This window comes from Alligator sinensis, unplaced genomic scaffold (genome assembly GCF_000455745.1).
Source record: "Alligator sinensis unplaced genomic scaffold, ASM45574v1 scaffold144_2, whole genome shotgun sequence".
In the NCBI taxonomy this organism is placed as follows: domain Eukaryota; kingdom Metazoa; phylum Chordata; order Crocodylia; family Alligatoridae; genus Alligator; species Alligator sinensis.
The window spans coordinates 2,844,595-2,858,192 of record NW_005841872.1 but is presented as its reverse complement, the minus strand read 5'-3'; the positions used below and the strand labels follow the sequence as shown (position 1 = coordinate 2,858,192).

General features: G+C 40.3%; 1 protein-coding gene across 1 annotated transcript in view; it reads left to right on the top strand.

The window, feature by feature from the left end:
• Positions 1-13,598, top strand: part of GABRG3 (gamma-aminobutyric acid type A receptor gamma3 subunit) — a 604,315-nt gene that overhangs the window by 564,067 nt on the left and 26,650 nt on the right. The window contains exon 8 of the mRNA XM_014527425.1: positions 11,982-12,134. Within this exon, the coding sequence (XP_014382911.1) occupies positions 11,982-12,134 (153 nt within the window). The remainder of the gene's footprint in view (positions 1-11,981; positions 12,135-13,598) is intronic.

Below are 13,598 nucleotides of genomic sequence, written 5' to 3'. Positions count from 1 at the left end.
ACTTCTTATTTTAGACAATTCTGTTATGAGGTACAATTCAGGAAAAATATTAGTCCTAGTCAACGGCAACTATTCCATTGACTTCCATGAGTTTGCAAGTTGGTTCTTAATGTTCCCTCATTACATCAGTCTTTTCTTCTTTTTTTTTTTTTTTGATGTTTCAGTTTTAAAAATGTAGAAAAAAATTCTATATATACAACCGCTGCTTTTTAATTTGCTTGGGTTTTTTACCATTTGTACATGTACTTTTCTGGGAATAAAAAACTTTTGTGTAATAACTTATGACTAGCAGGAAGCATTTACCATTAATAGCTTTGCTGTTTCACAGAAAAAATCCACATATAAATAAGTGCTGAAAGCAAGGTCTGGTCTGTGCGCAATATGCATTTCAGGAGTGCTATCTATGACTAGAGCAATTATTCGTCTAGACTGTCAATACTGTGGGGCAAGAAGAGTCTGCTCTGTGTGTACAGTACCTAGTAAAATGGCATCCTGACCTATGACTGGGATTCCCAGGTGCTTCTATCATACATATACAATCGCCAGATGTTGTGAAGAAATCCCCCATCTCTCTGCCCTGCCTTGGGACATCCTGCACATCCCTCCTCTTTCAATTTGGTTTGAACCTGGTTACCTATGTGACCCAGCTGGAGAAATTCCTGAGGGAGGGGGGAGCTGACTCTTTCCTTTCTCCTGGAGCAGGCATTTTGGGAAGGACAGGAATTATTTTGTGGACATAGACAAGCTGGGACCTCTGGAGGGACCCTCCAGATGACTATATTGTGAGTAGATATGGAAATTTAGCCTGTTTTAAGTGAATTTTAGCCACATGTTAAAAGAGTCACTGTACTGAATATTGAATGAGACCCAATTTATTTTATATTGCTCGAGGTGTTTTCTCTGAAATTCCTTTGTTTTCCCCTAACCCCATTCTCTCTCTCTCTCTCTCTCTCTGAACAATAAAAGGCTACCTGCATGCAGCATGCTGGCTGTGGATTTCTGAAGGGAGACGGGTCAGGTAGCTTTTATAGCTCCCTTTGCTCAGCTAGCTAAGGTGGGCTTGGCACTTTACTTTCCTCCAGTACAGGAGGCTACTTTTGAATGCTTCAGGCTAAAAGAAGCACCCCAGAATACCATGGCGGGGCATGGTTTTGGTTAGGCAGAGTGAGGCAGGTGGCTCGGTGTAGTAGCGTCCCCTACTGTCCCACCACACATCTCTCAACATTTTTACCGACTTATTAAAATATTTCACACTAGCACATGTAATATAAGAATTCCAAATGATCCAACTTCTATATTGGCATGTGATCACCCCTACTCTACCCTGATGGGTCATTGTTCACACAGAAGAAGCTTGGGCATTGGAGCAATATACAACAATCTAAAGATTCATGCACATGCGTGCACAGAGAGAGAAAGAGAGTAAGAGGTCAGGCTGAACTCAGACATTTTATTTGCCTTTTTAGTATTCATCCTAGAGTGCTTTAGATCAAAGAAGGTTTATGGAAATAAAACTTAATGATTCATGCAGAATGAGAAATTTTGGAGGGGTTGTCATAAAAGACTTCAATAGGCCCACAGCCTATTGGCTGTAGAAACTTTAAGGAAGGCAGAGACATTTTTCATACTTTTAACTTTTTTTAATCTCTTTCAGGAAGCGTTTATGATGTCCTACTTTTACCTTTTAAATTAATCTCTTTTTGGACTCACTACTGTCTGTGGCACTAGCTTCCACCATTGTGCTAAGTCTTTGGATCTTGCAAAGACAGCTCTTCCTCTCCCTAACAGACAAAAGGATGGTATCTCACAAAATCATGTTTAGTATCATTTTTGGTGTCTCTCAAAATCATGTTCAGGGATACTGAGATATGAGAAACCTGGGTGCAAACCTCCTGCTCTTCCTAATTTGAGAGGAAAGTATTTTTTGAGTCAGGACTATGATTTGAACTTCGGGCTGCTTGCAGACATTATAAAAATAATTATGCTTTACTTTAAACTCAGAATGCCCCTACACTGAGCCCAGTGCATAACTAAAAGAGGTACTGTATTAGCTGGACCCGGCTTGCCCAACATCTGTATAGATTGGGCACTGTAGTGGGGCATTTTTGGTGATTTTATCTAATAGCTGATTGAATCAGCTTTAGATAAAAATGACAAAAAAGGTCCGCTGAAGCACCCAATCTATACAGATGCTGCAGAGCTGGGTCAAAGTAACATGCGGGTTCTTCAGGTAAAGCATTTTGTTTCCTGTTTTTGGTTTTTTGGTTTTTTTCAGTGTCTGCAAGCAGCTTGGTTTCAATGCAGCAACTGGATAGCCATACGAGCTGCTGGAGTATAATCACTAATAGATAAAGAGTGCCTTAGCATATCCCAATCCATCTGTTTTCCTTTGAGTAATGCTGACTGAAATAAGACTGCAACTTCTATGTTTCAAATTGGGTTTTGCTCCACCCTGAAACAGAAACAAAATCTTTCTACTGTCGCAAAAACGGAAGTAAATGTATAGGTGTAGTTAGGCAGTCAGGGTACTGAGATCTGAAAAACCCAGGTGCAAACCTCCTGCTCTTCCTGGTTTGAGGTGAAAGCTTTTCTGTAAGTGAGTTAGGATAATGATTTTGTTGTCCCCAAAGGACAGTGAGTTCGTGCCCGGTGCACTTGTGCCAATAAACACACAGGGGTGGAGGATCCAACTTAATCTTTATTTCTGCGCAGAAAGTGGTGCTTGGCAATCGTTCACAAAGCAAGCACCCCCACCCCAGTGGGCGTCTGCCTTATATAGCTACGTAACAGGTTAAACTTGCTGATGTGATGAAATGTGTAGCAAGCCCAGCAAGTAACCCCCCTTCCAGCTCCCCCCCAAGTAACCCCCCTTCCTTCCCCGGGACTTTGTTGATACAGCTTTTCCTTCTAGCGAGGCCAGCAATTAAACAACTAAGCAACAAGCGATCTCCCCCAGCCTAAACAACCTACTCTATGCCCTTGGTTAGATAAAATACTTTTTCAAAACATACAAAGCTGTTCCCAAAGTAGAAAATGCATAGTGAAAGTTCAGGGGTGCTCATCAATTTGAATTTTGGTTTCTAGCTGTACAAAATTAAGAATAGAATCTTTGGGCACCTCTACACAAGCAGCGAGGCTGCTCTGACACGCTGTAATTACAGTGCATCAGAGCAGACTCAATTAATCGAATCTGCTGCATGGTAACTACGATGCTCCAGCAGAATCTAGCATCTCATGTATCCATGTTGCCATGCTTAAAAATGGTGGTGGGGACACTTTAAAGTTTATTGAATGAGCTTTAATTAAAGCAACCCTGCCACCATTATTAAGCACAGGGGCACTAATGTACAAGATGCTTCCGTTGCTTTAATTAGAGCAGCTCCCGGAGCCACTCTAATTAAGATGCACCTTCCCCCCAGCCCCTGCCCCGGCCCTCCGAGAGCATGTGTATAAACAACTTTTTACTCCAGTTCAGGCAGAATAGACATTGGACCATGGGTCTCCTGCATCCCAACCCACTACCCTAGCCACCAGGCACAAAAAAATCACACTTCCTACAAATTTCTATCAGGTAGTCAGCATGCCTCTACAAAACTTCTTGGTTTTGAGAAAACAGTAAATTAAGTTTGCTTTTATAATGTTAAATGAATCCCCCATTGTACTCTCTTTAGTCCCACAGGTTAATAATAATAATGTTCATGGCATGTTATCAGTCCTTTTACTAATGAATAGACTTTTATTTCCAGAGTCAAATTCCTTAACTCCACAGGTAAACTCTGACATTCATCATTAATCTCCACTTCAAGTGCAGAAGCATAGATGTGCAGTCCTCATTTTTCTAGTAAAATTGCTTAGTGGGCCCATTCTATTTGTATGTGGAACATCACCAAAATCAGACTTCATTCAAATTTTGATAGGATAATTGGAATCACAGTTCAGTTTAACCTTAGGTTATATTAGTAGGATGAGTGAAAGTGTGCAGTCATACAGGAAAATTTTATTTGAATTAAAAAAACCTGAACTACTGTTCAGTAGTGTGATTTTCATATAAAAAGATGACATAAAAATAAACCTTTTAATTATGTACTACTTAAAAGATTCCACTTTAAGGAAGTTCAGTTTTAAGATGTAGGAAACTTTTTGACAGATTGCTCAACCCTATCTTATCTCTTTAACAAAAAGAAAATAACTATAATTTAGCACCTTCATTAAAATCAAGGTGATTAGTTCTTAAAAATATCATTATTGTTTTGCATACAATCCAATTTTCAAATTATAAACTAAAACTAATAAACATTTTATGAGTTAGAGACAGTGCTCATCATGGTTTCATGGGAAATGTTGTTTTTCTGTTCTTATTACTTTAGAAGATTTCTTGCCTGAAGATACAACCTTTTTTCCCTATTGTACAAAACCTATAAAGGAATATTTTTACCCAGAGCAATTTTAGTTATTCAATGAACTGGTCTGATAATTTAGTTAAAATTTATATGTGTTTCCTGAGATCTGATTTAAGCTTTTGATAACCAGAATGATTTGGTTCCAAACCAACATTTCTTTAGTTTAAATTATTCTGGTTGATTTAATTTGGTCACTGGCCTGGAATTTGGTATGGATTTGAGGGTAACTTTGTTTGAGTGCTTAAATCAAAGGTGCTCAACCTCTGGCCCATGGAACAAATGTAGCCCACAGATCCTTCACATCTGGCCTGTGGGGCTCTCCCCAGGTCTGAAAATTTGGCAATGGGAGAGAAGTAGCCATTAATAAGACCACCTTACCCCCTGCCAAATTGCCAAGCCCCAAGACTCACATGCCCAGTGAGAGCCAGGCTGTGCCCCCTTCTCTATGCTTAGGTTGAGCCATGCCCCCTTTCTCCTGCAAGGTCGGGTCATGCCCTCTCTCCCTCCATGAGGCCAGACCATGCCCCCTTTTCCTCCATGGGGCATACCACACTCCCTTTGCCTCCATGGGGTTGGGTCAAGGACCGTTCCCTCCTGTGGGGATGGGTCAGGTCCTTCCATCCATGCATTGCCCATCCAGCCCACAGGGGAAAAAGGTTGAGCACCACTGGTTTAAATGACTGCGTTAGAGCATGATTTTCCTTCCTACTATCTTTGCATATTTTATATTTGTTCTTCCTAGGGAAATCCCACTGATGCTGGTAGAAATTCTATAGTATGAAGAAAGGACACACCACTAAGATCTACATTTTAGAATTCAGAGATTTTTTTCACATTTGCCGGATGTGTATCTTAGTCTTTTGACACCTCTTTAGAAATATGCATTAAAATATAAATTGGACTGTATGAGTTTTATTATTAATGACCCATGTACTGTAAGTTGATTTTAAATTGTACTGTGTGAACATATAGGCTAGGGATAGAAATTACACATAAACCGGTATAAGTGATCAGAAACATGTTTAATTCTGTAACATAACAGAATTTCAGTGCACATTCAGGATGCAGACAGAAGTGATAGTTTTTGCCCAATCTAGCCAAAGAATGCATCTTATAGTTGTGACCAAAGACAAGTGCATGGCTGCAGGCATCTTCAAAAATGGCCGATAGGGTGAAAATCTGACCCCTCATTGAATGAATTATCAGATAAAGACATTTCAGAATGTAGCATCTTCTGTAACTTGTATCTGTGGAGCTCCCAGCCTGTCATTGTTTTCAGAATGGGAGGGGGAGATCCCGGGGTCAAAAAACCTGCTTGGAAAAAAAGCAGGGTAATGCACGTGGCTGCAGCACGGGCTGCCCAAAACCAGAGCCTGGCTCACCGGAGCCATGCTCTGGCCACTGGCCAGATTCCAAGCTGTAGAAGCACCGTGGCTGCAGCTTCCCTGGCACCCAGGAGCCCAGGTAATTCTGGGGGGGCAGCACGGTTGTTGGCTCCAGTCTCTGGTACCCACCTGGGCTAACCTGCCATGTGCCAGAGACAGAGTGGTGCAGGTGTTCCCTGGAGACAAGAAGCAGTGGCACAAGGTTTGCCACTACTCCTTGTCCCTGGATAACCAAATGTCCACAGTCATCTGGAAGCGGCCAAAGTTGGCATGTACATGCTTTTATTTCCTTTATTGGTTTTCAAACAAAAAACTTTAAGAAAGCACTTCTGGATATTTCAGTAAGCAAAGTGACAAATTGAGGTCACTCAAAAGGATTTGGTCTGATCAAGATTAAAAAGAATAACTAAAATGCCATTTAGATGTATATTGCAATCCACTATAACTATAGAAACCTGCTGCCAGTACTTAGTGTACAGAGCAACACTTAGCTTTTACAACAATGCCAAGATAAGGTATGTAAGCATTTGCAATTTCTTTAATGCCAAAATTGTCAGCAATTTTAATAGTCTCCAAGCTGTGTGCTGTCTGATTTTGACTTACAATCTTGACAGCAAAGGGTATGGTCATTCTGTGGAGGGAAGTACTCTTGCCTTTCCTTTGTGCATGAGGGAATTAAGGTGTTGGGGTAACCTTTCTTAATTCTGTTTCTGTAAGTCACAGAACAGCAGGGAGACACTAATCCATATACAAAGAATGCTCCAGAACCTCCTACACTGCTTAATCTCAGTTCTGCACTGTAGGAATTGTTGTTTGACATCCAGGAGATAATATAAACTGATCTGCAGCTAATGTGATGATAAATCTGGCACTTGCTATTGTAGATTTGCACTTTCTTTTAGTTTTAGTAAACATCATGTCCATTTTGTCCTAAGATGCACATAGTCCAGCCAAGCATCCCAAAAAGGAAAGTGCAATGGAAAATTTGCAGCACAGAAGGGAAAGATGACATGATCAAAGCAATTATGATAGTAAGGACTGAGCTAAAAGAGGGTGTGCACATATGTAAGAGAATGAGGGAAGAAGTGGAGGCATTTCAGAATGAGGGACAGAGTTGTACAGAACCTAGAGATGAGGACAGCGGTCAGAGCAATGAAATAAAGTACTTGTAGCTTTCTTAGAAATGAAGGAGAGTTTAGTGGTAAAGTCTCTAGTTTAGGAATCAGGAGATCTTGACCCAGTTCCTGGGTCTTACATGGACTCCTTCTGCGACCTTAGAAAAGTCACTTAATTTCTCTGTGCTTCAGTGCTCCATCTATAAAATGTGATTAATGATTCGTATGTTCTCTCACCTTTTGTCCAACAAGTTTATTTCAATTGCAAGTCATTAAGAGCAAAATTGGCCTCTTGCTAGGTGCTACTATAATACAAATAATATCTGTGTTTGTACTCAAGTCTGTTGGCCAATAGAGTAACTAGGGATGGGGCAGAAGGACATTCATCCTAGGCACTGAGTTAGGAGGGGTCCCGGAATCACCCCTACACCACCCCACAGAGTCTGTGCTGCAGCAGCATAAACATGCCACAAACTCCAAAATAGTCCCCAGTGGTGCTCTTTTAAAAGCAACAACCAGGGCAGGCAGAGCAAACAGCAGTGGCAGGAGCAGCTCAGCCAAGGACTGTTTAGGAGTTCCTGGAATGGGTAAGATTGCTATCTCACATGCTCTTGTCCCATCATAAACCATACCCCTCCACTCTCAGGGCCTATACCCGCTACCCTGGCTCTTGAACCTCCCCCGCTTCTCACCCTCACTTTCGAAGCCATAAATTCTCCCACCCCCTGGCTCTTGGAAATGCATGCCCCCCCGCCCACTCTCAGACCCATGCACCCCTCCTACTTTCCCACAGGTTTTGCCCCAGGTGCAAGCTCTCCTTGTTATGCCACTGTGTTGTCACACATAGCAACAAGCATGCTCTCTATTTTACCTTTCGCCATTCCCAGATAATATCTTCTTGAGGAGAACAAGATCGAACCTAAAAATATAGCACTATGACTTTAAGGAAGGGGAGTTTTCCTTTTTAGAGGGATTTGGGCTTGCTTTGCATATGTTTTTTCTCAAGGTTCCTGAAGATTCTTTTTAGTTTTATTATTTTCTGTGGTTTTGTTCTCCCCTGTGCAAGAATAACATCCTCAAACACAGCTACCCTTTCATTCTCTCTTTGAAACTTTTCCCTTCACTTAGCCTGATTTTTTACACTAAATTTTCTATATCTGTGCCTATACTTCTGCTTATCATGTTACATCTACACTATTGCCCATGTAGGCCACTGTATCGCTTCCATCTGTGCTGCAGTCTATATCCATGTTTTCATTCCTTCCAGGTTCAAATGTTGTAATGCCATATTCCATGTTTGACTGCAATACTCAGCTCTTATGGAAGAAAACAGAAATTTTTTTTGCAGAATATTTTTTTCAGAAGGAAGGGTGGACAGCCTATGTGCTGTCTATTTGCAACAAGTCCACTGGCCCCCTATTAATTTCCAAGTTCACCATGGTTGCCTTTTATTTTTAAATATTCCATTGCACTTTCCCCAGCCTCTTTAAATAATGTTATCTCTTTCTGCTTCTCTTCATTGTTTTTATCATCTTCTTCTCTTTCTCTTTATTAAATGTGTGAATTTCTCCCATGTAACTCCTTCATGCTTTCCCTTTTGGGATGTCTCCACATTATGTTATCCATTAATCATGCATACTTTATTTATAAAATATGTTTTTCACCTTTTTCTTTCTTTTTCTTTTAACTTGGTTAAAGGTTATTTCACTCTTTCTCTCTTTTGTGATGCTTTTGGGGACCATGTGTGTGAAAAACATTTCACAAAATTTAATATAACTGATGTAATCTTTAATCACAGCCAAAAAAACATTCAGTCTTACAAAGCATTTATTCATATGCTTTCTGTTGTTAGAAGATTATATGCATTTTCCTTATTAGACTTTAATCTGCCTCAACTTTCAATGAACCATTATGCCTCTACTTAAGAGAATAACAGAAATACCTCCAGGGATTTGTTCCTCTGTGCCACCATCTCATTCATAGTCATGTGGCAGTGAACTGTTCCAGCACTGATTAGACAAAATACTACAAAGGATATTGTAGACCTGAAAGGATATTGTAGTTAATTGTTTTAAGGTAAATAGCCTTTTTGGGCTTTTGTTTGTTTGTTTGGGGGTAGGAAGAGAAAGAATAGAGGCCTCATATCTGTGGTGTTGTCAACATTCCCATTTGGAAACAGAATTTTTTAAGGAAGTAGGGTATTTTTTACATCAGTATCCATTTGAGTTTTTAACAGAAGGATCATTCTTTTACAGTGTGGTCCTAACAGCACAAGAATTAACCTTTTCTTGGGAGCTCCAGAAGGGGAAAAAAAACCCAGACAATATTGAAAATAGCCATGTGTCTGTCTGCTGCTTCTTTTTGTGTTATGTTCCATTCACACTGGCCAACATTAAGAGTTCTTGTTTGAAGACAGTAGATAAAACTACTGCAAGAGACTAGGGTTCTTTGTTGCTGACTAGCTATGTAACTTTTGGGGGCAAATCACTTCAATCTTTTGCATTTCCATGTCCCAGAAAAAGACAAATGGGTAGGAAGTATGATGCCAAATCTCATTTTAAAAATTCCCAAAGGCACATACCTGCATCTTTAAGTGTGTATATATCTTTAAAAAACATGGGGAAAGTGATCCTTACCATCCTTTTGAAAAGGCTTTGAGATTTGAGAATTACATGACAGCTAAGTATTTAATTACTGGGAAAAATTATTAACTTGCTGCAGACAGCTAAGTATTTAATTACTGGGAAAAATTCTGAACTTGCTGCCCCTGCCAGGATCAAGTCATTTACTTGCATGCATCTCAAAGATATGCAAATTCTAGTTTCAACAATTTACAGAACATTAAGAAAATACTAGCAATATAATAATGATGGCATTATGTATTTGGCTAAGCCACATGAAACATTCATTACTAAATTGGGGATATTGAAATATTATCAATACCAATGTTTAATATTATATTAAGGCTCTCTGGGAGACTGGGCTGTACTGTGTCACATGATCATGTGGCAGAAACCATGGTGTGAGGCTGACGATGCATCTACAGTGCAAGAAAAGATGTGTCCTTAATACAGGTTAAAGTAGGAGTGAAGACAAAGTAGTTTGGGTAAGCGCATGTTGAAATCTACTGAGGAACCTTAATGTCACCATTATTTTAATCCAAATTAAATTATTTGGGTTAGTCAATCAGGGAATGAATTGAGATTCCACCATTGAGCTTTTAGTGTCGATGAATGAGTTCTAAACTTTTGGGGAGGGAGCTTGTGTGCCTCATCTCAAAAAGAAATGCAGAAATCTAGAACTCTTGGTTCAGAAATGATACCTTTTATTAGACCAACTAGGAGATTGAAAAAAAAAAATCTTTTCCTGCAAGCTTTCAGGCTCAAATGCCCTTATATACGTCATTTTTCCACAGAGGGGGCTGGAGATGGACATCTGTCCCCCTGGGTCCATGAGGATGTCTCTGTGAGTTGTTCTGAGGTGCTCTTTGTTGTGTGGATCAGGTAGGATTTCTTTCCTGGAGGTGTCAGATGGCAAGCAGGAAGGCTTGAAATTCTTTCTTGTTGTTCTGCAATGAAGTTTAAAATCCAAAATTGGCTAAAATTTGTCATCTTCCATGTTTCAGGGAAGTATTTGGTAGCCATGTTGGTCTGAGACAAAAAGAAATGCAAAAATCTAGAACTCTTGATTCAGAAATGATGCCTTTTATTAGACCAACTAGGAAACTACAAAAAAAAATATTTTTCTGCAAGCTTTCAGGCTCAAATGCCCTTTATCAGGCTCTGGGAAAATTCAAGATTCCTTCACCTCCAGGGAAGGAATCCTACCTGAGCTACACAACAAAGAGCAACTCAGAACAACTCAAAGAGACACTCTCATGGACCTCTGGGTCCATGAGAGAGAGGATTCTGTCTCTGGCTCCCTCTGTGCAAAAGTGACATTTATTTCCTACCTATGGGGACTTTTTACCATCTTTAATTTTCCCAGAGCCTCATAAAGGGTGTTTGAGCCTGAAAGCTTGCAGAAAAAGTTTTGGGTTTTTTTGCAATTTCCTAGTTGGTCTAATAAAAGGTATCATTTCTGACAGGGGCAATGTGCAGGGGGTGCATGGAGGTGCACATTCACCCCCTGAGAGCACTGGTGCACTCCCTGTCAGGCTGCTCTCCCTGTGTAGCCAGTGGATGGGGGGCAGGTGGAAGCACCAGTGCCCCCCTTGCAAGCACCAGCCAGGGAGCAGGGCCACCAGCAAAAGTGGCCGTGCCACTTCCAGAAGTGGCTGCGGGAGTTCGGGAAGCAGCCTGATCGCTTTTACAGTGAGTGAGATCAGCCATGGGGGACTTCCCCCCCACCTCCCCCAGCTAGCAAGATTGGCCACTGGGGGACCACCCCCCCCCAGCCAATAGGATTGGCCACCAGGGGCACTCGCCTAGCCAGCAGGATTGGCTCCTGGGGGACCTCTCCCTGGTCACTGACTGGCGATGGGGGAGCATGTGCCCCCCCAACTCAAGAGGCACCAGACATCCATGATTTCTGAACCAAGAGTTCTAGATTTTTGCATTTCTTTTTGTCTCAGACCAACATAGCTACCAAATTCATCTCTCATAAAGAACCAAGGAACTTATTTACTGCTTCAGAAGGGACTATTTGAAGCCAGCCATGCTTGAATTTTGGCATTGGGGTGGAAGGGGAAGGGAATTGGAGTGAAACAGTCACAGAATTTGAGGAAGAACGGTAGCTTGATAGTTCTTGTCATAGATTCGGATGGAAGTTCCAGTCCTTAGGTAGCTGAGATACCTTTGGAAAACCTACTCATGAATATCAGGTGAGGGGGATTCTCTTTTCTATGTCACACCAGCTGTCCAAAAAATGACATTATCTACCAAAGAGATAAGACAGAAAATTCTGCCTAAACTGGTAATTCCTTTCCATTGCATGTCAGTATTAGTGCATTGATGCACTAATGTGAAGAACACATGAAAATATTTGATATGCTTAACGTTTTGTAAATTTTACTCCAAAATTGATCAGTGGCTGAACTCATCACAATATCTTTTTTTTTTTTTTCTGTACTACTGTTACAGGTGATTACGTAGTCATGACAATCTACTTCGACTTAAGTAGAAGAATGGGATACTTCACTATCCAGACATACATTCCCTGTATATTAACTGTTGTTCTTTCCTGGGTGTCATTCTGGATTAAAAAAGATGCCACACCAGCAAGAACAGCATTAGGTAAGATTTTAATCATTTCCCTTTATGCTATGTCTGTCATGTCTGTGCACTGCCATTTGAAAATTACAGCTTATTTTCAAGCAGAAAAATAATGGTTATGAGTACTACACATGTCCACCTCCTGCAGTCCCAAAAACTAGTCACTAAAAGAGACTTTGGAATTTAGCTTTTAAAAGGGCAATTTAAATAAACTATTCTGCCACCAAACAAAATTACACTACTACCTATTTTAGTTGCAAAATATCCCAGAATTAATGGTTTCCTCCTTGTTCCCCCTGTGGTATTCTAACAACATTTCTGACTCATAATCATAGTTGACGTCTTCCTTCCCTCTTTTTTTAAATTGGTCCTTGTGTCTGTTTATATTTATAACATTCCTATGAAAATGGTAATCTTAAATGTAATAAAACAAATTTATCCAAAAAAAAATCCACTTAAATTCACATTTAGGTACCTGTTTTCATGGGTAGTGGAGACCTGCAGCTCCAAATTGCCTCGGAAAAACAGGCTACTGGCATAAGTGTAGATTTAGGTGATGAAGTTTAGGCTACACTTGAGATTTATGACCATGTATTTTTAAATAGAATACACAAGCTTAAGTCTGTGCAATAGACCTATTCGAATAGGGAAGTATTTGATTCGAATTTGGCTGATTTGGAGGACAGTGATTCAATTCAGAGATTCAGATCACTGTCCTGAATCAATTTCACCAAATAGGCTTTGGAAAATTCGGCACTGATTTGGAGATTGGAGATTCAGCCACAGACTATAATGGGGAATCACTAAAATACTTATAACTTTGTCATTTTTTTCTAAATCTTTTCCAAATAGATTTGGAGGGGATTTTTTAGTCTCCCAATTTGATTTGGATTTGGTGATTTGGCCTCCGAATTGGGCCGAATCTTCTCCAAATTGAATAAACGACCAAAGTTTTACACACCCCTACTGTGCAAGTATCAGTGTCATGAATTTGTCCCAACACAAAGACAACTCCAAGTTGTCTTTTGGGGTTCACTGTGTGGCATGCATGGATAGTTTCCCAAATTAGATTTACTCCTATGGTGTTTAGTCTCTATTTGTAGCTAGTGAGAAGCTGGGTTCAGTTTTGCCATTTTCATATCTATGTATTATAGCATTTAATATAAATGCATTTTTATAATTTGATGATTTGACTGGAAGATAATCAAATGAGGTATTTTGCACATACCCAAGGCATTGTCTACCTATAATGGGAAATCAACTTCTGTATAGAAAAGGCATCTGAGAGAAATGGCTTTCCAGCAACAGGAAGTCCAGGAACTTCAGGGTGACCAGAACTTTCTAGATGATTCTGGTGAGCAATTAGAATAATGCTGGTGTGGGCAAGAGGGGGAGCGAGGAACTGGCTTTGGAGGCTATTTAGAGTTTAGCTATGAGAGAATCATGGTATTTGGATCCCAGGCTTTGGAGTTTCAATGGCCCCAG